Source organism: Pelophylax lessonae (assembly GCF_965119305.1).
Source record: "Pelophylax lessonae genome assembly, chromosome: 6".
In the NCBI taxonomy this organism is placed as follows: Eukaryota; Metazoa; Chordata; class Amphibia; order Anura; family Ranidae; genus Pelophylax; species Pelophylax lessonae.
In genome coordinates, this window is record NC_138773.1 from 92,309,812 (window position 1) to 92,336,778 (window position 26,967).

General features: G+C 46.5%; 1 protein-coding gene across 1 annotated transcript in view; it reads left to right on the plus strand.

The window, feature by feature from the left end:
- The window catches only part of LOC309558110 (interleukin-21 receptor-like), a 111,283-nt gene that overhangs the window by 43,362 nt on the left and 40,954 nt on the right, over window positions 1-26,967 (plus strand). Inside the window, exons 4-5 of the mRNA XM_082261084.1 lie at window positions 6,771-6,949; window positions 19,685-19,827. Of these exons, the coding sequence (XP_082117210.1) occupies window positions 6,771-6,949; window positions 19,685-19,827 (322 nt within the window). The remainder of the gene's footprint in view (window positions 1-6,770; window positions 6,950-19,684; window positions 19,828-26,967) is intronic.

Consider the following 26,967-nt stretch of genomic DNA (forward strand, 5'->3'; position numbering starts at 1 on the left):
ACTGCTTGTCTAAACTCTGATCGGCTGCACCACTGAATGGGGTCAGTATATGCTCTTTCCCACTGAACTGTTGTGTGACCAGTTTCAACTACCTTGGATGGATGGATGCCTGAGAAATAGCCACTACCTGGCTGATAGAGCTACATTGTGAACATCTATCTGTTTGAAAACTCCTATATTAACTGCTTTAAGACCGCCCGCCACACATTTACTGCGGCAGCCTCTCCTGCGCGAACTGACGTAGCCCTACGTCAGTCACGTGCCTAGTGCTGGGGGGCGAGCGGGTGCTGCTGGCTGCGCGCTCCCACCCCCACTAGGCAGCGGGGATGCCAATGCACGGGGCCGGTGGCCACGATTGCCGCCAGGCACAGGGCCGTCTTTTCCAATGGGCATGCCCGGCGGTTGCCAGGGGGGCCCACTTGCCAAGGGGCCCCACGCACAGGGCGGCAATTACACTGTCCCACCAGGCCAGATTAGTTTACCTGGTGGTCTAGGCCCCCCCCCCCGTTGTCCGCCGGGCACCCCTCTGTGCCATCCTATACCTGTCATGTACATCCTCTGTGTGTGTGCCATCCTATGTGTGCCATCCTCTGTTTGCAATCCTGTATGTGTGTGTGTGTGCCATCCTCTGTGTGCCATGTACATCCTCTGTGTGCCATCCTCTGTGTGTGTGCCACAATGTGTAATCCATAGTGTTTTAGTACTGTAATTTCTTGTTTTTTAATTCCTTGTGTTTCACGCTCATGTTATGTTGTCCAAACGTTGTGTTAATGTTTAAACACTGATTTTGTTTGAGGTACCAATAAAAATAAATATCACCTTATCGATAATTTGCATTTTTATTCTCGTGGGTGATTGTGTAGGCAGGGCCGCAGTGCACTGCATTGCCTAGGGGCCTATAAGGCTCTTAAGATGGCACTGGCCAGGCACCCGCGATCGTTCCCACTGAGAGAGAAGAGCAGTCAGCTGTTATAAACGCAGCTGACCGTTATTCTCTGTGAAATGATCACAGAGCACCTGTAATCCTATTATATAGGATCACAGGTTTCTACGCTCATTTCACAAGCCCATCCCCCATACAGTTAGTAAACACTCCCCTAGGCTCACACTTATCCCTTTGATCACCCCTAGGTTAACCCCTTCCCTGCCAATGTCATTATTACAGTCACAGTGCATATTTTTAGCACTGATTACTGTAGTAATGTCACTGGTCCCCCCAAATGTGTCAAAAAAGACAGTTAGGGGTCTGAATTGTCTGCCGCAATGTCGCAGTCCCGCTACAAATCTCTGATCTCCGTCATTACTAGTAAAAAAAAGATAAATAAAAATGACATAAATCTTTCCCCTAGTTTGTAGACGCGATAACTTCTGCGCAAACCAATCAAAATACGCTTATTGCGTTTTTTTTTTTTTCACCAAAAATATGTAGCAGAAAACAAATTGGCCTAAAATGTTGAAAAAATTTGATTTAAATTTTTTTTTTGGGGGGGGGATTGTTATACAGTATTATATTATATATTATTATTAGCAGAATGTGAAAAATATTGTTTTTTTTTTTTTTTCCAGAAATGTCACTTTTTTTTTGTTTATAGCGCAAAAAATGAAAATCGCAGAGGTCATCAAATGCCACCAAAAAAAATCTCTATTTGTAGGGAAAAAAGGACATTAATTTTATTCAGGCACAGTGTCGCACGACTGCGAACTGTCCATTAAAATAACGCAGTGCCAAATCGCAAAAAAAATGGCCTGGTCATTAAGGGGGCAAATCCTTCCGTTCCAAATACTGTAGCTGCTGACTTTTAATATATAGACACTTACCGTCCAAGGAACCAGCAATGTTGGCACCCCAGCTGATTTTCCGATTGGCTGTCAGGTGCTGCCGCCATTTGTCAGGGGAAACCGACAGCGAAACCTTTTGGCTTTACAGCCAGTTCCCTACTGCGCATGTGCTTTCCAATTGGCCCAGCAGTGGAGGAAGGAGGAGGAGGCCCAAACTTCAAAGGGACGGTGTCGCGGCACTGTCTCCTTGAAGTGGGGGAGGGGGGGAGGAAGCAGATCAGCGGAAGTTCCACTTTTGGGTGGAATTCCGCTTTAAATGATGTAGGCAATATATGCCTAGGTGTAGCATGCCATCATTCTTGTGAACAGTTTATTTGATGGTTTCTTCTAAAGGGCTAACACAGAGTGTATGACTGAGGCTGGATTCACACCTATGCCTTTTTAGTGAGTATTGCAGTTTGCAGAAACACACTACAGTCCATTTTACATGGTTTTCTATGGTATATGTTCATATCTATGCGTTTTTAAGCTGGTGTGTTCTTGAAAAGGGTCATGGACTCTTTTTCCCGCAGCAGATTGCGTTTTGCGCGCAATAGACTTTAATGGACCCGCAATAAAAATGCAAGTGTTGCTTTTTTGATGTGATTTTACATGCGTCTTGCATTTTTTTTCTCCATCACAAACTGTGAATAGCTGGTTGTTAAAGTGATTGTAAAGGCACAAGGTTTATACTTTCATGCATTCTTTGCCCCCCCCCCCCACCCATAATACTTACCAGAGCCCCCTCTCAATCCATTGACGTCCACGAGAGCCTTGCCTCTCCAGGCAATTGCACTTCTGATTGGCTTCTGGCAGCAGTCATTGGCTCCCGCTGTTGTCAATCAAAGCCAGTGAGCCAATCAGGAGACAGAAGGGCGGAACTGAGCCGCCGCTCCGTGTTTGAATGAACACACAGAGCCGCAGGTCGGGAGCATGTCTGCTTGGCTGCCTCCAGAGCAAGCTGCTTGCTGTGGGGGCAACTGGCAGGAGGGAGGAGTCAGGAGTGCTGGCGTTGGACCCGAGAAGAGGAGATGGCAAAAGCATTACACAGAGCAGGTAAATATAACATTTTTGTTATTTAAAAAAAAAAAAAAAGAGACATTAGGAATTGGCAGATCCTTTAGTGGGAGTGGTCGGTTTTTTTTTTTCTTTTTTGAGTCGACAGTGGAGGTGGGCGGCATGATTTACAATAGATTTACATTGTTTTTTATTTTTGTTTTTTAAATAAAGAACTTGTAAAAACTGCATACTGTCATTTTTTATACTACACCCATAGGGATACTATGTGTCCCATACTCATTCACATAGGGGGGAGGCCAGGATCTGGCGGCTTCCAGATCCTGCTAAGCCCCCCACTAGCAGACCCCCACAACCACCGACCAGGGTTGTGGGGAAGAGGCCCTTCTCCTCATCAACATGGAAACAAAGTGCTTGAGGGGGGCAGAGTCCCCCCTGCCCCAAAGCACACCCCTTATGTTTAGGGCATGTGGCCTGGTATGGTTCAAGAGGGGGAGGGCACTCACTCATCCCCTACCTTTCCTGACCTGTGTAAGGGTCTGGTATGTATTTTGGGGGGGGGGGACCTACGCCATTTTTTAAAAAACATTTTAGTGTGGGGTTCCCCTCAAAATCTATGCCAGACCTGAAGGGCCTGCTATGGCCTGCTATGGATTGGGGGGACCCCACACCGTTTTGTTTCCCGAATTTCTTCTTGATGTCTGCCGGGCACTCACGATTGTCCGTTAGAGCGGGAGAAAGGCAGGCGGCTAATGTAAACACAGCCGCCTGTCATTCTCCTCTGTGTAAGAATGGGGATCATACGGTTCTGCTATGTAGGACCGTTGATCTCTGTTCTTACACCAGTAGCCACATCCAATCACAGTTAGAAGCACGCCCCTAGGGACACACTTAACCCCTCCCTCTCAAATAAAGTTAACTCCTTCCCTGCCAGTGTCATTTTTACAGTAACAGTGCATATGTATAGCAATGATTACTGTAGTACTGTCACTGGTAACCCCAAAAGTGTCAAAAATGTCAGTCAAGTGTCCGATCTGTGCGCCGCAATGTCGCAGTCCCGCAAAAAAAATTGCAGATCGCCGCCATTACTCGTTAAAAAAAAATGACAAAAATCTTTCCCTTAGTTAGTAAACGCAATAACTTTTGCGTAAACCAATCAAAATGTGCTTTTTGCGATTTTTTTTTTTTACCAAACATATGTAGCATAAAACAAATTGGCCTAAAATGTTAAATTGTAATTTTTTCATTATTTTTTGGGGGGGAATTTCATATAAAAAAAATTGAAAAATATTGTTATTTTTGCAAAATTGACGCACTTTTTGTGTTTATATGATGATCAAAAAATCACACAGGTGATCAAATACCACCAAAAGAAAGCTCTGTTTGTGGGAAAAAAAGGACGTCAAATTCGTTTAGGTACAGCGTCGCACGACCGCGCAATTGTCCGTTAAATTCACGCAGTGCCAAATCGCAAAATAGGCCCTGGTCAGGAAGGGGGTAAAATCTTCCGGGGCTTAAGTGGTTAAGGAGAATAATCCTCTTCCTTTGCATCAATGAGCTGCTCACTGCTGGCTCCTAAAGCCAGCCATAGACAGTTTGAATCTTGACCAGTTCAGCAGGGACCATCTATTGTTGGCTAATGCCTAGGGTCACAGAATGAAACTTCACCCAAGAGATTCAGCTAAACAAACTGAAATGTACATTTTTTAGGCAGACGTACGTGGATACCCCTCTGAATTATTGATTTACAGCTTACAAAGACATTTAAAAAATTGTGAGCTTCCAACCAGCAACAGTTTGGAGAAGGCCCTTTTCTGTTCTAACATAACTGCCCCACTGTGCATAAAGCCAGATTTTTCAAATACATGGTTTGATCTGGAGCTTGAAAGGCCTGCATAGAACCTGAAATCAAACCTAATAAACACTTTTGAGATGAATTGGAGCCAAGGCTTCTAGTCCAACATCAGCAACTGACCTCAGTTTGAGAAGCAGCTGCCCTGGGCGAAGGGATTTCATTTGAGAGGGTGGGCACCATGTGGCAATATGTGTGGTAAAAACTGTCCTGGTTGTCAATAGATGTGCTGCAACCCACAGCACCGATCAATGTCTCCCACCAGCAGGCTCCATAGCTCACCTCAGGCCAGTATAAACAGTTTAGAGGATGGAGGGAATGCTGTAAATGCACTGCCTTCTGAGTCCCAACTTCCCTCCCAGTCTTTACTATGCTGTGTTGTAAACCTGCCGTGCACTCTGCAAAAAAAGTTAGCCAGGTACAGTGAAGGTATGGGGGTATGAGTGTTTCTATGTATGTGAACGTGCTTGTATGTGAGTGTATATACAGGTTACACAATCCTGACCCGTGCACTTTGTACGTTATGCGCTTTTGACCCCTGCACTCTGTGTGTCACTCATTCTTGTTGGCTGCTCTCTGTAGGAAACCCACTCCTGACCCCTACACTCTGTATGTTACACACGCTTGACCCCTGCACTCTGTACGTTACACACTCCTGACCCCTGCACTCTGTATGTTACACACTCCTGTCCCCTAAACTCTGTAGGCTACACACTCCTGACCCCTGCACTCTGTACGTTACACACTCCTGACCCCAAAACTCTGTACGTTACACACTCCTGACCCCTAAAATCTGTACGTTACACACTCCTGTCCCCTAAACTCTGTACGTTACACACTCCTGACCACTAAACTCTGTACGTTACACACTCCTGACCCCTAAAATCTGTACGTTACACACTCCTGTCCCCTAAACTCAGTACGTTACACACTCCTGACCACTAAACTCTGTATGTTACACACTCCTGACCACTAAACTCTGTACGTTACACACTCCTGACCACTAAACTCTGTACGTTACACACTCCTGACCCCTAAAATCTGTACGTTACACACTCCTGACCCCTAAACTCTGTACGTTACACACTCCTGACCCCTGCACTCTGTACATTATGCATTCCTGACCCCTGGTGGGCAAACTAGTTACAAGTTATAAAGTTATTGTCATGATAATTGATGCATACTGATGCTGCCAAATTTTGCCTGGAATTGTAGGCTTCGGTGACCATGAAAAAGGCCAGATATTCTCACTTGTAAACCTTTTCCTGGTTGGTGACTTGCAGTGTTGAAATAATAAAATAAATAATGTTTGTCCAATTTACTGATTGCCAGGCAACTAGCATTTTAAATGGCAACCTCTGTGTTTTGTCCTTTACAGACTCCTTTTGAAAATCAGTTATTGGTTTAAATTGTTTTATATACTTAGGCTTCATGCACACTGTTTTCTACTGATGCTTTTTTTCTCCTAAAGGAGTTTAGCAGCAGCGAAAACGTGATAAAAGGTCGCTTTTTATGCATGTGTGTTCACACGCTTGGTGTTAATATATTCTATTGGCTAAAATTCTGCCCATTAGAACATAATTATGCAGGGATGTGCCTAAACGAACCTAGCATTAATGCGTGTTTATGCGCTTTAGAGAGCCTTTTATGCTCAAAATCTTCTCTCCTGAGCACACAAGTGATGACTTTTCTGCCATTAAACGCCCCTGCCTCTAAATGCTTCTACACATAGATTAATATGAATATGTGCATGGACACATAGATTAATATGAATATGTGCATGGACACATAGATTAATATGAATATGTGCATGGACACATAGATTAATATGAATATGTGCATGGGCACATAGATTAATATGAATATGTGCATGGACACATAGATTAATATGAATATGTGCATGGGCACATAGATTAATATGAATATGTGCATGGAGACATAGATTAACATGAAGATGTTTTAGAGACTAAAGTGTGCATGAGGCCTTAACCTGCTTTTCCGCAGTGAATATTTATAAAGAACATATACATTAGTTATACATAAATGTATCTTTTTTTTGATTACCCTCCTCATTTCACTACAGAATTTTAGGGAACTGGCAATGCATCCTAATGAAAATGGCACATGATGAAAATAAATTCAGTTGTAATATGACAGATCTGTTTGCCGACCCCACTGATGATCCTTTTCATGTAATAGTGCAAGATGTTACCACTAAAGAGATCCTGGCCGAGATTTTGAACTTTACAACGACTTGCCACAGTAAGTACAACTTATTTGTATGTACACTATATTGTAAAAAGTAATGGGATGCTTGCCTTTACATGAGCATGAACTTTAATGGCATCCCAATCATAGATCATTAGGGTTCAATATTAAATTGGCCCATCCTTTGCAGCTATAACAGCTTCAACTCTTCTGGGAAGGCTGTCCACAAGGTTTAGGAATGTGTCAATGGGAATGTTTGACCACTCTTTAAGAAACACATTTGTGAGGTCAGGCACTGATGCTGGACGAGAAGGCCTGGTTCACAGTCTCCACTCTAATTCATCCCAAAGTTTTTCTATCGGGTTAAGGCCAGGACTCTGTGAAGGCCAGTCAAATTTGTCCACCCCAAACTCGTTCATGCATGTGTTTATGGACCTTGCTTTGTGCACTGGTCCTAATCATTTGGTGGAGGGGGGATTATGATGTTGGGTTGTTTTTCAGGGGTTGGTTGGGCTTGGCCCCTTAGTTCCAGTGAAGGAAACTTTTAAGATGTCAACATACCAAGACATTTTGGACAATTTATTGCATGCTCACAACTTTGTGGGAAGAGTTTGGGGATGGCCCCTTCCTAATCCAACATGACTGTGCCCCAGTGCACAAAGCAAGGTCCATAAAGACATGAATGAGTGAGTTTGGGGTGAAGAAACTTGACTGCCCTGCACAGAGTCCTGACCTTAACAGGTTAGAACACTTTTGGGATGAATTAGAGCGGAGACTGTGAACCAGGCCTTCTCGTCCAACATCAGTGCCTGACCTCACAAATCCGCTTCTGGAAGAATGGTCAAACCCTACAGACTAAGACTGGGATGCCATAAAAGTTCATGTGCATGTAAAGGCAGGTGTCCCAATACTTTTGACAATATATTACATATTGAACTAGAACAGTGGTCTCCAAACTGCCGCCTGTGGGGCGAATGCAGCCCTTTGCTTACCTTTGTCTGATCCTTGTGGTACTATTCCTTCCACCGTCACCAATGATGGTGCACTATTCTTCCCACTGACGCCAACTATTGGGCATTATTCCTCCCACTGACACCAACTATTGGGCGATATTCCTCCCACTGACACCAACGGTGGGACACTATTGATCTTTTATTGAAAAGAATCAAGCAACATATTTTATACAAAAGTAAAAAACATAACTATAGTACAATATTCCAACAGAAAAGAAAGGAATACACATCCATGTGCAGAATATATACAATATATACATAATCCACTTCCAACATTTTTAGAAAACTATTTACATAAAGCAGCAGAGAGGGCCTAAGAGGCACAACCCACCACCTATGTATGCAGCCATTTATCAAAAACTGAGCATTAAGAAAAAATCTAGGGTGATAAGAGACAGAAAGCCACACCCAGGACAGAGACTCCTGGCAGTCAGGGAGGCTTGAAACCCCTCCACGCCTTCAACCAAGCCCTCTGACCCCACTTGTCTCTCTCAAGCGCCCGAATCTTCCCCACCTCATGCAGAATGTCACACACCACCACCTGAACAGGAAGGATTTTACGCCGAAGGGTGACCTGACACCGTGCGTTCCAGGTGTAATAACGGACTACTAAGCTAACTAAAAAAAGTGTATCCAAACAAAAGCCCCCACCAGTATTGAATGCTCCATACACCCACTCAGCATAACCCAGCCTGGAGAGGAAAGGAACACAGAGGGCCCGCCCCACCTGTTTGTATACCTCTATGTTAAAAGGGCAACGAAGCAGAAAATGGTCCATAGTCTCCTCCTCACCTGAACATTCCTCCCGAGGACAACCACGATCCATCCCACTGCGGAATTTCAAATTGCCCCGAACATAGAGCCTCCCATGGAAGCACAACCAGGCCAGATCCCTGAATTTAAGGGGGACTCTAGCCAAATTAATCAATCTTAACCCTTCCCTCAAAATTGGGCCTGGGCAATCCCTTAAGGCCAGTGGGTCATGAAAGACTTCGCTCAAGACTCGGCTCATAAGGACTTTCCTCGGAGCAGATCTGAGATCTTCAGCCGACAGTCGCCACTGCCGCAGCAACTTCAGACACGGAGCGACATAGGCTGGGAGCTGACCACGATGACCCCTGAGATTCTTCACTTGGCCACCTTCTTCCCAAAGTCGCAGAAAAGGCCTAAACCAAGATCTAAACATGCCTGCCCATCCAGGAGGTTCCACTGCAAGCATACTACCAATGTTAAACTTAAGAAATAGCAGTGAAAAGAAAAGAACGGGGTTGACCATACCTAAGCCACCCTCCCTCCTGGATAGATAGGTGACATTCCTCTTGATGGGGTTCAGTCTGTTCCCCCATAGCATCTGGAAGAACACACTATAGATCCTAGCATAGAGAGACACTGGCAAGATGCAGACAGGGCTGACATACAAGAAGATCGGTATCAGGTAAGTCTTAATCAGATCAACCCTTTCCCTCAGAGATAACTTCCATCTCTTCCAGCTGACCACCTTAGTATTGGCAACTTCCAGCCTGCCTTCCCAGTTTTTAAGGCCATAATCGCCAGGTCCGAATTCAATGCCTAATATCTTAATTTTTTCCTGGGGCACTGGAAAGGTGTCCGGGAGATCAAACCCCTCACCTTCCTTTCCCATCCAAAAAACTTCACTCTTTTCCTGATTGATCTTGGAGCCTGATGCTTCAGAGTACCGTGATGTCAGAGAGACCACCTCCTCTGCTTCATCTGTCCCAGTGACAATCACTGACACATCATCCGCATAGGCAACAACCCTCAAAGGCGGCTCACCCGGGATTCCCACTGGTACCCCACACAACATGCTGCTCTCTAGCCTCCTGATGAAGGGGTCGATTTCAAACACATAGAGCAGGGGTCTCAGGGGACAACCCTGGCGCACCCCAGAACCAACCTCAAAGGACTGTCCAACCCAACCATTAACAAGAGGGAAGCTTTCTGCCCCCTTATACAAGACTTTTAACCAATCGACAAAACCACCCGGCAGACCGTACTTACTAAAGAGCAACCACAGGTACTCATGGTTGACACGATCGAAAGCCTTTGCCTGATCCAATGCCAGTAAATACTTTCCCCAGCCTGCAGCCCTGCACTGCTCCAAGGCCTCCCGGACAGCTAAAACCGCTGTGAAGGTGCTCCTACCCTGGATCGAACAGTGCTGATGGCGAGAAAGCAAAGACTCTGCTACTGCCGATAGGCGCCAGAAAAGTATCTTCGCCAGCACCTTTCTATCGACATTGAGAAGGCTGATGGGGCGCCAATTCTCAATCATCGAAGGATCTTTACCTTTTGAAAGAAGAATCACAGCTGAGTGTCTCATGGAAGGGGGAAGCACCCCCTCAGCAAGACAACTGTTAAAAATCTCTACCAAATGTGGGGCCAGAATAGACTTAAAGGCTTTGTAAAACTCAGCCGTCAGACCATCCGGTCCAGGTGACTTCTTGATGGCAAGCTGTTCAATTGCCCTCGTCACCTCTTCAACTGTGATCTCTTCTGTCAAATTCATCAAAGGGACATCTCCACCATTTAGACCTGGAGTAGAGTCCAAAAAGCTTTCCATCTTGTCTCGGTCAAGCTCTTTCCTCCCAAGAAGTTCAGCATAAAAAGACCTCACGACCTCCAGGATCCCTGACCTGGACTTTGTCAAGGAACCTGTACTATCCTTAAGGCCAACGACCATCTTAACAGCTACACCCTGTTTGCAGTTCTGGTAAGGGTCAGGCGAGTGGTATTTCCCATAGTCCCGCTCCAGAACCTTCCTGAGGAGGATTTTCACTTCAGAGATTGCCCCAGGATCTCCTCCTCTCGAGACAAGAATATCCAGCTTCCTCCGCAAACGTTGGTAGGTCATGTATCTATTAAACTGTTTTTTATTGGCTAGGCCCCTGAAGAATCCAGCAATCCTCTTTTTGGTCAGCTCCCACCACTCAGCCTTGCTGCTACAAAAGTCCAGGATGGTCACCTGTGCCTGAAAGAATTCCTCAAAGGATTGTCTAATATGTTCTTCCTCAAGGAGAGTCGAATTCAATCTCCAGATGCCTTTGCCCCTCTGAGGGAAGTCTGAAGCATTCAAGACCACAGATAGCATACAGTGATCAGAGAACTCCACTGCCTGCACCACTGGGGGTGAGAAAGCAGAGGCCTCCTTCAAAAAAAACCTATCTATCCTACTCTGACTATTACCTCGATGAAAGGTGAACCCTGTGTCATCCGGAAGGTGCTTAATGTGCACATCCACAAGACCAGCATCCCTAACCATACTATTTAAAAAAACGCTATCATATCCCAGCCTGTCATTGAAGTCCTTCCTGTCCTTGGGCCTAGTCACAGTATTAAAGTCACCTCCAAAAACCACTTGCCGGGATGTAAAAAGAAATGGCTTGATCCTTGTAAAAAGGCATTTCCTGTCCCACTTTGTGTGCGGCCCATAAATATTAATTAGGCGCAGGTCCTGCCCTCCCACAAGGACGTCTAAGACCATACATCTCCCAATCTCCACCTCAATAACCCGCCGGACAGTTACCATGCCGGTTTTAAACAACACCGCCACCCCGCTGTAAGGCTCGGCCGCAAGAGACCAGTAAGATGGACCATACCTCCACTCTCTCTTGGCCATATGAATATCTGCCAAGGAGGTGAGCCTAGTCTCCTGCAAAAATAAAATTTCAGCATCTAATTGGCTGAACAAAAAGAAGGCCATAGAACGAGCTCTTACCGACTTAATACTGGCGACATTTATTGTCACCACTTTTAACGGAGGGGGAACCGCCATTTGGGTTATTGGGTGGATTGCTTCTTAGCTCCCCTCTGCTGCTCATCACCAGAAGCCTCTCTTTTTCTTGAGGCCTCCTCCAACTCCATTTCTGAATCTGAATTTTGTTCAGAGGAAGCTCCAGATGAGGAAATATCCCAAGCGGAAGCCCTAGAACGGTTGGGGACAGACACTGGTTCTTCCTGTCCCTGTTCCGTCCTCACCGCCTGTCTCTTCCGCCTCACAACCCTCCTTCTCTCCTCCAGGTACTGCAGGTCAGACTCCGAGATGTTTTCATCTCTTGTTTTTTTCTTCAAAGTCTTCGCAGAAGACTTCTTTACAGAAGAAGCAGCAGCACCCTTTTTGGCACATGCCACCGCTCCAGGTGGGGGGGGACCTTCCCTTAAGTCAGACCTAGGAGACTCATGGGGCAAGACTGACTCAGGGGGCACAGACTTAGAAGGTTCTGACACAAGAGGAGCGGGTACAGTAGGCTGGGGGGACACAGAGACAGCCACAGAAGGAATACCTACAGACACAGGAGGGTTGGCCACAGAAACTGGGGAGGGATCCTGAACAGGACCTGGGGGGTCAGTCACCGCAGAGGAGGATGGTACACCAGGGGCCTCATCCTCCATCCTGTCCAGCCTCAACAGCTCATCTACTACCTCCTTCTCCATATTGTGCCAGGCCTCCGGACATCGGCTGTAGGGGTGGCCAAGGCGCAAGCACAGGTTGCACCTTATCGCCTGGGTGCAGTCCCTGGCCACATGACCCTGTCCCCGACATACCGAACATATTAAGGCTGAACAGGAGGAGCTAAAATGCCCCTTTTCTCCACAGCGGTGACACAGCTTTGGCTGACCAGGATAAAAAACAGTCATCCTATCCCTCCCTATGAAAGCCGAGGAGGGCAGGTGACGGACAACATTCCCATCCCTGGCCAACCTGACCGTTACTGACCAACCCCCAGTCCAGATGCCACGCTCATCAAGGATTTTATTTGGCGTTGTCAAAACCTCACCATAATTCCTTAACCAGACCTCCAAGTCCCGAGCAGGAACACTCTCGTTAGTGAGGATGATGGTTATTTTTTTAACCGTTGATCTTTGTGAAACAGCAACTGGTGCCAGATCTTCCCATTCGGGTCTTGACCTGCACCGAGCCTCATATCGTTCCCAGAACAGGTCAAGACCCTCTGGCCTGGTGAAGCTGATTGTGTACTCCCGGCTCCCAGCTACATGTATTAGGGCATAAAGGTCATTCGCCCCAAAGCCCATCTCCAAAATCATATCCACCACCACACGCCGTGCTGGAGAGACTGCACCACCTTCCCATTTAAGAATGACTACATTACGCCTTGGACCCCCAGCAGAAGCCAGAGACCCAAGACCGGAACCAGGGGTGCTCAAAATGGCAGTCTGTGGTGTAAATCTCTGCCTGGAAGCAGGGTTCCTCATTGGCTGCAGCCCTGGCTTAATAATATTACCAGGTGCAGAGCGTACCACCTGAGCAAAAGAGGGCTTATCAGGGCCAAGACCCCACACTGATGTGACTTTAGCCGGTACATTATTATTATTATCCTTATTATTAACTGCTTGTACTGAGCCAGCAGGATTGTCTATTGCACACATATTGGCAGCACTATTCAGAACACCTGAAATAGAAGAATCGTTAGAAGAATCGTTACAATCACCATTCATTATCACAGTGTCTGCTGTAGTACCACAGGTGGCCTGATGCTGCAGTGTAGAGTCCTGAACAACAGCTGTGACTGGACAAACAGCCTTGGGCTCAGCAAAAGGGGGGTTAATGGGTTGTTCAGGCTCTTGTAGTTCCTTTGCTGCAATGTCATTTTTTAAACGCAGTTTTTCCTGCAAGGAAACATCAGCAGCTGAAATATTGCTGGATACAAAATTACCAGCCTGGGTGTCATTGGGCAAAACATCAGTATTAGCCAAGGTGTTAAATGGCACAAAAATAGTTTTATCAGTCACTTGTGACTTGCTAGGTTTTACCTTATCAGGCACATTATCAGGTATGTTCTCCTCACCAAACACCAGCTGATCCGCCCGTACTGGAGACTCCACTGCCTGGATCACTTTAAGCATGCCTCCTGAGCCCTGAGAAGGCAACAGGCTGCTCACCTCACCTTGGGGGGCAGGGGGTCAGAACTGGGGGTCTCCTCCACCTCCATCTTTGCCATCCTTGCAAATCTGCGGTCATTGCAGAACTTTTCTTTAAAGGGCCCCTCTTTACCTTCCATCATGGCCACAATGGTTTCCTGGTGTTGAACCCGGACCTTTGCCAACTGGATTTCCGAATCCATAGATCCACGGCTGCGGCTGTGCAAACCTTCACGTTGCTTTCGCAGGCGTTTCAACTCTGCTCTCAGTTTGTAGAGCTGGTCTCTCTCCCTATTCAGGACCTTGATCCCGGCCACCACTCGCTCCCGAATGGACTCGGTATCCTCATCCTCACCAGGGGCAGAGAGATCTCCAGCCATGGCTTGTCCAGGAGCAGGTATGTCATCCATCAGCCCAGGGGATGGCTGAGAGCTTCCAGCAGGAGAGGCCCTGCTGGCCTGCATGGCCTCCCCAGATAGGGGCCAGCAGGGCTGGGAGAGATTTTACCGAACTCCCCTCTCACAGAAATCACCTGGAGCAGCTCCAGACACACAGCCAGAGAACCTTCCTGCAGCCACACCCGAAGCTGAATGATGGGAAACTACTCCTCCCACTGACACCAACGACGGGGCATTATTCCTCCCACTGACACCAACGACGGGGCATTATTCCTCCCACTGACACCAATGATGGGGCACTATTTCTTCATCTAACACCAATGATGGGGCACTATTCCTCCATCTGCAACCAATGATGGGGCACTATTCCTTCATCTGACACTAATGATGGGGCACTATTCCTTCATCTGACACTAATGATGGGGCACTATTCCTCCATCTGAAACCAATGATGGGGCACTATTCCTCCATCTGACACTAATGATGGGGCACTATTCCTCCATCTGACACTAATGATGGGGCACTATTCCTCCATCTGACACTAATGATGGGGCACTATTCCTCTATCTGACACCAGTGATGGTGCACTATTCCTCCATCTGACACTAATGATGGGGCAATATTCCTCCATCTGACACTAATGATGGGGCACTATTCCTCCATCTGAAACCAATGATGGGGCACTATTCCTCCATCTGACACAGATGGGGCACTATTCCTCCATCTGACACTAATGATGGGGCACTATTCCTCCATCTGACACTAATGATGGGGCACTATTCCTCCATCTGACACTAATGATGGGGCACTATTCCTCCATCTGACACTAATGATGGGGCACTATTCCTCTATCTGACACCAGTGATGGGGCACTATTCCTCCATCTGACACTAATGATGGGGCACTATTCCTCCATCTGACACTAATGATGGGGCAATATTCCTCCATCTGACACTAATGATGGGGCACTATTCCTCCATCTGAAACCAATGATGGGGCACTATTCCTCCATCTGACACAGATGATGGGGCACTATTCCTCCATCTGACACAGATGATGGGGCACTATTCCTCCATCTGCAACCAATGATGGGGCACTATTCCTCCATCTGCAACCAATGATGGGGCACTATTCCTTCATCTGACACCAATGATGGGGCACTATTCCTCCCACTGACACCAATGATGGGGCACTATTTTTTCATCTAACACCAATGATGGGGCACTATTCCTCCATCTGCAACCAATGATGGGGCACTATTCCTTCATCTGACACTAATGATGGGGCACTATTCCTCCATCTGAAACCAATGATGGGGCACTATTCCTCCATCTGACACTAATGATGGGGCACTATTCCTCCATCTGACACTAATGATGGGGCACTATTCCTCCATCTGAAACCAATGATGGGGCACTATTCCTCCATCTGACACAGATGGGGCACTATTCCTCCATCTGACACTAATGATGGGGCACTATTCCTCCATCTGACACTAATGATGGGGCACTATTCCTCCATCTGACACTAATGATGGGGCACTATTCCTCCATCTGACACTAATGATGGGGCACTATTCCTCTATCTGACACCAGTGATGGGGCACTATTCCCCCATCTGACACTAATGATGGGGCACTATTCCTCCATCTGACACTAATGATGGGGCAATATTCCTCCATCTGACACTAATGATGGGGCACTATTCCTCCATCTGAAACCAATGATGGGGCACTATTCCTCCATCTGACACAGATGATGGGGCACTATTCCTCCATCTGACACAGATGATGGGGCACTATTCCTCCATCTGCAACCAATGATGGGGCACTATTCCTCAATCTGCAACCAATGATGGGGCACTATTCCTTCATCTGACACCAATGATGGGGCACTATTCCTCCATCTGAAACCAATGATGGGGCACTATTCCTCCATCTGACACTAATGATGGGGCACTATTCCTCCATCTGACACTAATGATGGGGCACTATTCCTCCATCTGAAACCAATGATGGGGCACTATTCCCCCATCTGAAACCAATGATGGGGCACTATTCCTCCATCTGAAACCAATGATGGGGCACTATTCCTCCATCTGACACTAATGATGGGGCACTATTCCTCCATCTGACACTAATGATGGGGCACTATTCCTCCATCTGCAACCAATGATGGGGCACTATTCCTTCATCTGACACTAATGATGGGGCACTATTCCTCCATCTGACACTAATGATGGGGCACTATTCCTCCATCTGACACTAATGATGGGGCACTATTCCTCCATCTGACACTAATGATGGGGCACTATTCCTCCATCTGACACCAGTGATGGGGCACTATTCCTCCATCTGAAACCAATGATGGGGCACTATTCCTCCATCTGAAACCAATGATGGGGCACTATTCCTCCATCTGACACTAATGATGGGGCACTATTCCTCCATCTGACACCAGTGATGGGGCACTATTCCTCCATCTGAAACCAATGATGTGGCACTATTCCTCCATCTGACACCAGTGATGGGGCACTATTCCTCCATCTGACCCCAATGATGGGGCACTATTTCTCCATCTGACACCAGTGATGGGGCACTATTCCTCCATCTGACCCCAATGATGGGGCACTATTTCTCCATCTGACCCCAATGATGGGGCACTATTTCTCCATCTGACCCCAATGATGGGGCACTATTTCTCCATCTGAAACCAATGATGGGGCACTATTCCTCCATCTGACCCCAATAATGGGGCACTATTCCTCCATCTGACACTAATGATGGGGCACTATTCCTCCATCTGACACCAGTGATGGGGCACTATTCCTCCATCTGAAATCAATGATGTACCTGTTTTACTCTCACTGACCACCAAGCCTATGGCATTGTTTACTCCCACCAATGCCAGGGCATTTTCTACTCCCGCTGGCCATAGTTCCAGCCCCCCTAATATTTAAAGGGCAGTAAACGGGCCATTTGTTTTGAAAGTTCGGAGACCCCTGCTTGATAGTAATAAATCACCTCAATGTTGGGTGTCCTACATGTGTGGATGTTGCTTTATTATGTAAAACTATTAGTTTAGGTTTTTACATTTTAAAATGGGGTGACTTGAGATTGTGCAGCATTTTAAAGAGTGCCTTGACTGGAAAAATGTTGAAAAACACTGCATTAAAGTGCATTGTAACTACCAACACACTTGTAACACTTGTACAGAAGCTGCCAGTGGCCCAGCAGTTCAGCACCCATAATGCGCATAGTGTGCACTGAAGAGCTCTGTGTTGCCAAAAATGCATGAGCTGACCTAACGCAGTGCCTTAATGAGCTCTTTTGTAATCCGTATAATATGATTTAGAGAAAGATTAAGAACTTCAATAAAATAAATCAATAAAATAAATCAAAGAAATTCTTAAAGTGATTCTAAAGGTTGGATTAAAAAAAAAACCTGGTATACTTACCTTCTCTGTGCAGCCCCAATCCTCTTCTTTTTGGGTCCCCCACCGGTGGTCCTGGCTCCTCCCTCCCTCATGCCATGGGGGTACTCAAGCAGGCTCACTCCCAGACCGCTCTCCTGTGAATAGACCTTGTCCTTTCACACACAGAGCCCAGCTCAGTGCAGAGCTTTTGCATGAAGGTAAAAAACCTTGTGCCTTTAGAACAAACTTAATAAATCTAAGCCTTATCAGAGTCCCACTTTACAACAGAGTACCATTTACGTCAAAGTCCTCCTTACATCAAGGTCCCCATCAGAGTCTCTCCTTACATCAGGGTCCCCATCAGAGTCCCCCCCACCTTATATCAGGGCCCCCATCAGAGCTCCCCTTTCATACTTACTTATATTGAGTCCTTCTTACCTAAGGGTCCTTATCCAATACCTTTTAACATTAGGGTCCCCATCAGAGTTTCCCCTTACATCAGGATCACCATAAGAATCTCCCCTTACAACAGTGTCCCCATCAGAGTCCTTTCTTACATCAAGGTCCCCATCAGAGACTCCCCTTACATCGAAGTGTGCTTGAGACTGTAGGGGGCTGGGTTGTGAATATAGGGGAGAGACTGAAACCCTTACGAGAGGCCACTGACCCTAGTTGTGGGCCTAATAAAATCTTGCATCGGACTGCATTCGGCTCATGGGCTATAGTTTGCAGACCCCTGGTTTATAGTAAGAGATGATTGACCACCACTTCCGGATCACCTGCCGCAGTACCCCGCTGTGCAAAATCACGTACATGTAGGTGATTTTGTGCATTAGATTTTGGGGGCACCAAAGCGCTGCTTCCGCTGTGATTGGACACAGTGGGAGCCAATCAGCGGGTGCGGCAGCAGTGATGGCCGCCGGTCTGCCTATGTAAACAAGGCAGAACGCTGTTCTGTCAGGGAGGAAAAGCTAAGCTAAAACTCAGATCTCTCTTTTCCTCCAGTACATCCAGTCCCCTACAGTTAGAAAGCACTCCCTAGGAGCACACTTAACCCCTTGATTTCCCCTAGTGTTAACCCCTCCCCTGCCAGTGTCATTTATACAGTAACCATGCATTTTTTTTAGCTCTGATCACTGTATTGGTGTCACTGGTCCACAAAAAGTGTCAATTAGTGTCAGATTTGTCTGCCGCAGTGCCACTAAAAATCGCTGATCACCGCCATTACTAGTAAAAACAATAAAAAAAAGTCAATAAATGTATCCCATAGTTTGTAGACGCTATATTTTTTGCGCAAACCAATTAATATACACGTATTAGGATTTTTTTTACCAAAAAATATGTAGCAGAATACATATTGGCCTAAATTGATAAAAAAAATAATAGATTTTTTTTTTTTTTTTTTTTTTATAGCAGAAGTAAAAAACAGTGGTTGTTTTTTCAAAATTGTGGTTCTTTTTTTGTTTATAGAGCAAAAAATAAAAACCACAGAGGTGACTAAATACCCCCAAAAGAAAGCTCTATTTATGAGAAAAAAAAGACACCAATTTTATTTGGGTACAGCGTCGCATGACCGCGCAACTGTCAGTTAAAGCAACGCAGTGCTTTATCACATAAAATGGCCTGGTCATTAAGCGGGTAAATCTTTTCCGGAGCTGAAGTAGTTAAATCCCTATAAATTAGTAAAAAAAAATCTGACCGGGAGTTAAACCCTTCTCTACTCAAAACTAAAAAGTTTTTGGTAGAGATATATATTAAAGTCTATTTCCTGTCACATTTAAAAAAGTAATCAGAATTGCTTTTGTCCCCAATAATGAAGATTCTGTTGTTTGTTTTTGCTAGGGAATGAGCTAACACACGGTAATAATCACCTTACTCCATCGTCCTGCTGCAGCCGCTATCACTGACTTTTTATCTCCAGTGGCGGAATGCGGGTGGGCATTCCTAACAGAAGCCACATCCTATCAATCTTTTATGATTTTTTTAATTATTGCTGGATTTAGACTATAACCACTTTAAATGTATGATCATTACTTTTATTATTGTTATTGTTGTTCTTTGCACAGTCAAGCTGGATCCACCTGTGAATCTTGCATACAAGATCAATGGAACTATGTATAAGTTAACGTGGAACGGAAATGAAGGCTATCATGGAAGTGAAAATTTTCATTATGAATTACAGCTGAAGAGGCATACATCAACCTGGAAGGTAGCAATTTGCAATCTGTTATTGGCTAGATACATATTTACAATAAAATTGTCATATAAATGTGTGCAAAATAATTCAGATTCTAACAAAATTATCCAGAAAACAAATTATATGATACAAAGGAGGACATAAAATTAGCCACCTGTCAGTTAGAAAGGTCTATGCAGAAAGTACATGTGTACGTGCCCCTGAATCTTCTGTTATAACTATCTGAACAGTCGGAGCATACTATCTCAGGTAAGACTGCTCTCGCAAAACTGTGTACCCCATTTGGTGCAGAGCCAGATTAAAGTGGTTCTAAAGGTGCAAGAATGTTTACCTTCATGCATTCTATGTGTGTAGCAGACCCCTAATACTTTCCTGAGCCCCATCTTGAGCCAGCGATGTGCACAAGAGTCTCGGCACTCCAGGGACTCTCCCTCCTTATTGGCTGAGACAGCAGCAGGAACCACCTTTTGTATCCTCCCTTATACCCCAATGGATTGTAGGCTCTTCCACCTTCTGTAACACCCTGCATACCCTAATAGATTGTAAGCTCCCCCACTTTCTGTATCCTCCCTTATACCCCAATGGATTGTAGGCTCTTCCACCTTCTGTAACACCCCGCATACCCTAATAGATTGTAAGCTCTCCCACTTTCTGTATCCTCCCTTGTACTGTAACAGGTTGTAAGCTCTTCCACCTTCTGTAACACACCCCCCATACCCTAGTAGCTTGTAAGCTTTTTCGACTTTTCCTATCCTCCCTTACATCCTGTCCTGATAGACCATAAGCTCTTCCCCCATCTGTAACACCCCCCCCCCCCCCATACCCTAGTAGCTTGTAAGCTTTTTCGACTTTTCCTATCCTCCCTTACATCCTAATAGACTGTGGGCTCTTCCACCTTCTGTAACACCCCCCCCCCCCCCCCATACCCTAGTAGCTTGTAAGCTTTTTCAACTTTTCCTATCCTCCCTTACATCCTGATAGACTATAAGCTCTTCCACCTTCTGTAACACCCCCCCCCCCCATACCCTAGTAGCTTGTAAGCTTTTTCGACTTTTCCTATCCTCCCTTACATCCTAATAGACTGTGGGCTCTTCCACCTTCTGTAACACCCCCCCCCCCCCATACCCTAGTAGCTTGTAAGCTTTTTCAACTTTTCCTATCCTCCCTTACATCCTGATAGACTATAAGCTCTTCCACCTTCTGTAACACCCCCCCCCCCCCCCATACCCTATTAGCTTGTAAGCTTTTTCAACTTTTCCTATCCTCCCTTACATCCTGATAGACTATAAGCTCTTCCACCTTCTGTAACACCCCCGCCCCCCCAATACCCTAGTAGCTTGTAAGCTTTTCCGACTTTTCCTATTCTCCCTTACACCCTGATAGAATGTAAGCCCCTCCACTTTCTGTATCCTCCCTTAAATGCTAATAGATTATAAATTCTTCCACCTTTTAAATCCTCCCCTATACCTTAATAGACTGTAAGCTCTTCTAACTTCTCTATTGCTCCTACACTGTAATAGATTGTAAACTCTTCTACCTTCTGTATCAGCCCTTATATCGTAATAAATTGTAAGATTTTCCACCTTCTGCATTCTCCTATATACACCAATGGATTATAAACTCTTCCACCTTCTGTAACAACCTGCATATCCTAATAGATTGAAAGCTCTTCTACCGTCTGTAATACCTCCCTTACCCTAATAGTTTGTAAGCTCTCCTACTGTCTGTAGCCTCCCTTATACTGTAACAGATTGTAAGTTCTTCCACCTTCTGTATGTAGCACCCTCCTATGTAGGTGCTAAGAAAAAGCATCTATTGCTCCTTCTGTTTATCAGGGGAACCTGATCTGTTAGGTTGCCTGATGCATGTCTCCAGGTGTGATTCACTGGGTCTGAGGGAGTGTCCCCACTGCATCTAATGAGGGAGCTTGTTGGACAGTAGAGGAAACCCAGCCAGTGACACATTAGCTTTTATGGGAGTCCCAGTGGGAGGGCATTCTTGCAATGCATCCTGGGATTGCTCATAAAAGTGGAGGAGACATGTGACAGGGCATCTTTGGCGGGAAGCAGAGTCCCAGGAGGAGGCAGACAGCTGGTCTCTCCTCCTGCTGTGTATGAGGAAGGTGGTCTTAGGCAGTCGGCCTGGTGAACCAGGTGTGGAGCTGAGCTGCAGAGGATCCAGTGTAGCTGACAGTGGAGTTGCTGGCAGAGTCTCTCTGGAAAAACAGTGTCCGTGAGTACTCAGGGACTTGCCAAAGTGTCGGCACAGGAAGGGGACCACTCCAGTGAAGTCAGGAGATAAAGGAGCTAGCTCACACAGAGAGTCACAGTAAAGGGGGTGCCGTGTAGAACCCTGAAGAATAGTGATAAAAGGGATGCCTAGTTGGGCCCTGAAGAGCGATTCACAGAGTTATTCAAGTCCAGTATAATTCTTCTCCATGCTAGTGACAAGGTGAAGCAGCGGCCTTGCCGCACTCAGTTATATCTAAACGTCCCAGCAAATTGTGCATTGTTCATTCAAGTTGGAGTATCCCACTCATCCCTTCTCCTATCCAAGTTCTCAAATAAAACTTCAACAGCCCCCTCAGGTCAGGCCCCTTGACATGATAACCTGTACTCACGATACTGTTTTTCGAGGGTCTCCAGTGTCTCTCCCCCTTTACTCAGTTCTCCTGGACCTCTGGGTTCAGTTACGTTCCTTTGATCCCCAGGCCGACCGCCTGCGACGATGTGCCACCACTACAGAGAAGGAGGCAGCTGCCACCCTCCCTCAGGGACTCTGCTCACCAGCCAAAGACCCTGCATCACATGTGCTCCTGGCTTTTATACAGTATTCCATAATGCACCGAGACAGCCGATCTCTGCCAGTCACTGGGACTGTGCACCCATTGATCAGGTTTCCTTTCCATTGTCCAACATGCCTCCCTATTGGACCAGTGTGAAACACTATTTAAACAGAATGAATCATACACTGAGCACATTGAGCAGACCTAACTCACAGATCCTGCTCTCTGGTAGGCAGAAAGTAATATAGATTTGCCTGCTGCTCCTCTGATTGGCAGACAGAGCCAAAAACTATACTCTCTCACTAGCACCTACCTATGAGTGTGCTACACTCACCCCTGCCAAACAAGCCATGTCCTCACTGGCTCTGGGCAGCCGCCCCTACAAAAATGATTTTCTAGAAATTTCTATGGAGTATCCCACAAACCTGGAAAAGGAGGAAAAGGGAAGTAACAAATGTTACCCCATATGTGGCCAGTTGATATAATAAATTACGTGAAAAAAAATATATCTGCTATACAAATATTCACATGCTTTTATATACATGGGAGGTGCGCCAAACAAAAATCTGCTCGGACAGGTGAACAGACATTACCCTCTCTAACTAACTAGATACATTATCTACATGGCATAGAAATTGACACTAAGTAATGGAGGGCCTAGCCAGACCCAAAAATTCCAAGCAAGCCTGTGAAGGAAATTTGGTTAAGCATAAATTGATGAATGCTACTTACATCAGTGAGACTGCCCTAGGGATGATCGAACATTTGAAAAGTTCGGTTCGGCCAGAACATCCGAACTTCCCGAAAGTTCGGCCCGGATTTCAGAACCCCATTGAAATCAATGGGACCCGAACTTCGGTAATCAAAAAACACAATTTTTAAGCCCTAAAACCCAATAAATGCCCCTAAAAAGTGCCTAGGGTTCTGGGTCATGCCCCATTAACTATTAATCACACAAACAAAAGTTCTTAAAAATTGTCATTTTTGATAAAAAAAAGCCAATTATTGAAAAAAAAAAAAAGAGAGAGAGATTTTTTGATTTTGACTTTGGATTTAGTATCTGGTGGGTCTAAAAGGTGTACATGTGAAGTTTCAGCTCTGTAGCATGTCCAGAACCATAAAAAAAAAGATTGTTTGTATTAGAAAACTTTCAGCACAGGAGGTTGGCTTCGCTGCTGTAACACCTTGCCGGTTTAATAGCAGGCATTTTTTTGGGTTCTTTGCAGTCAGGAAAAACATCTGAACTTGTGTATAGTGGTACTGTGCACAAGTTCTGATGTTTTGCCTGCCTCCAAAAACCCCCAAAAAATGCCAGCAAAAACACACCTGGGCATTTTTTTTTTTGACGCTAGCGTTTTTTTTAGCATTTTTTGGGGTTCTTTTGAGGCAGGCAAAACATCAGAACTTGTGTATAGTGATGTATATACACACATACATATATTTATATACACACCTAGACATATATAGGTGTGATAGTAGCAGAAATATATGCTTGCGCTAATGAAATCATTTACAGTAATATATTTCTGCTACTATCACACCTATATATGGCTAGGTGTCTATATACATATAATAATGTGTGTATATATACCACTATACACAAGTTCAGATGTTTTGCCTGCCTCAAAAGAACCCCAAAAAATGCCAAAAAAACGCTAGCGTCAAAAAAAAAAAATGCCCAGGTGTGTTTTTGCTGGCATTTTTTGGGAGTTTTTGGAGGCAGTCAAAACATCAGAACTTGTGTATAGTGGTGTATATACACACATACATATATTTATATACACACCTAGACATATATAGGTGTGATAGTAGCAGAAATATATGCTTGCGCTAATGAAATCATTTACAGTAATATATTTCTGCTACTATCACACCTATATAAAAAAAAATTCACGCCCTATATAGTAGAATGCAGTGCTGCGGACATGGTACAGGAGAATGCAGGGCTGCGGGCATGTTACAGAAGAATGCAGGGCTGCAGGCATGGTACAGAAGAATGCAGGGCTGCGGGCATGGTACAGAAGAATGCGGGGCTGTAGGCATGGTACAGGAGAATGCAGGGCTGCGGGCATGGTACAGAAGAACGCAGGGTGGCAGACATGGTACGGGAGAATGCAGGGCTGCGGACATGGTACAGGAGAATGCAGTGCTGCGGGCATGGTACAGAAGAATGCAGGGCTGTAGGCATGGTACAGGAGAATGCAGTGCTGCGGGCATGGTACAGCAGAATGCAGTGCTGCGGGCATGGTACAGAAGAATGCAAGGCTGTAGGCATGGTACTGGAGAATGCGGGGCTGCAGGCATGGTACAGAAGAATGCGGGGCTGCGGGCATGGTACAGAAGAATGTGGGGCTGCAGGCATGGTACAGAAGAATGCGGGGCTGCAGGCATGGTACAGGAGAAAGCAGGGCTACGGGCATGGTACAGGAGAATGCAGGGCTGCGGGCCTGGTACAGGAGAATGCGGGGCTGTGGGCTTGGTAAAAGAGAATGCGGGGCTGTGGGCATGGTACAGGAGACTGCGGGGCTGTGGGCATGGTACAGGAGAATGCGGGTCTGCGGGCATGGTGCAGGAGAATGCGGGGCTGCGGACATGATACATGAGAATGCGGGGCTGCGGGCATGGTACAGGAGAATGCAGGGCTGCGGGCATAGTACAGGAGAATGCAGGGTCTGTGGGCATAGTACAGGAGAATGCAGGGTCTGCGGGCATGGTGCAGGAGAATGCGGGGCTGCGGACATGATACATGAGAATGCGGGGCTGCGGGCATGGTACAGGAGAATGCAGGGCTGCGGGCATAGTACAGGAGAATGCAGGGTCTGCAGGCATGGTGCAGGAGAATGCGGGGCTGCGGGCATGGTACAGGAGAATGCAGGGCTGTGGGCATAGTACAGGAGAATGCAGGGCTGCGGGCATAGTACAGGAGAATGCAGGGTCTGCGGGCATAGTACAGGAGAATGCAGGGTCTGCGGGCATAGTACAGGAGAATGCAGGGTCTTCGGGCATGGTGCAGGAGAATGCGGGGCTGCGGGCATGGTACAAGAGAATGCAGGGTCTGTGGGCATGGTGCAGGAGAATGCAGGGTCTGTGGGCATGGTGCAGGAGAATGCAGGGTCTGCGGGCATGGTGCATGAGAATGCAGGGTCTGCGGGCATGGTGCAGGAGAATGTGGGGCTGCAGGCATAGTACAGGAGAATGCAGGGTCTGTGGGCATGGTGCAGGAGAATGCAGGGTCTGCGGGCATGGTGCAGGAGAATGCGGGGCTGTAGGCATGGTACAGGAGAATGCGGGGCTGCGGGCATAGTACAGGAGAATGCAGGGTCTGTGGGCATGGTGCAGGAGAATGCAGGGTCTGTGGGCATGGTGCAGGAGAATGCAGGGTCTGCGGGCATGGTGCAGGAGACGGACTTGGTACAAGAGAATGCGGGGCTGTGGGCATACTACAGGAGATGCAGTGCTGTGGGCATGTACCATGCCCACAGCACTGCATCTTCTGTAGTATGCCTGCAGCCCCGCATAATGACAGGTAGTGTGCAGTCTCACTTACCTGTTCCTAAAGGGCGCCTTAGGATTTAAAAACGGCGCCGCCCGGCGCCACACGTCAACACGTCCGCGGCCGGCCTGACATGCACACTGCGCATGCGCCGCCGCACGGGAGAGCTAATACATGTTCGGCTATTTCCGGAAATAGCCGAATGTTTACGGGGCTTTGCCGAGCGGCGGCGCATGCGCAGTGTGCATGTCCGGCCAGCCGCGGACCTCTTTTTTTTTTTTTTGTGATAGGCGAGGAAGAGAAGAGGCGGCCGGGGGCAGCCCCTCTCTAAATGCCGCCTGGGACCCATGATCCCACCGGGACCCATGGTAGGGCCGGCCCTGAGTAAGACCCACAAGTTCAGAATAAAGACATGCGGAGTCCACCCAACTGGTGTTCACAGTGCCCTTTCCTTCTGTAACACCGAGGCAACACATCTTCTGTGACAAGCTATATTGCTAGAGCCTGAGCAAGCTTGTCCAACTTGTGAGTTTTAAACATCTCTTCGAGGGGTCCCTCACTCTGACATCACCTCCTCTGAAGAGACAATGAGCCTCTACCTCCTTGTCTGAGGTAGCAACTCGCAAAACGTTCTCTCAACTGGCCTACTAGCCTAACAGGATCTTCACAAAGTGTCCTTTGAGCAAAGTATCTTTGTAAAGGAATCTTCTTCTGTACTCTCTCTCCTGGCCCATTGGCCCAACAGTGGCGGAGCTAGACTTTTAAAACAGGGGTGGCAAAGGGGTGGCAAGATATTATTTTGGGGGGTCAATATACAAAGTGTCATTTAGTGTCAGATTTGTCCACCGCAATGTCGCAGTCCCTCTAATAATCG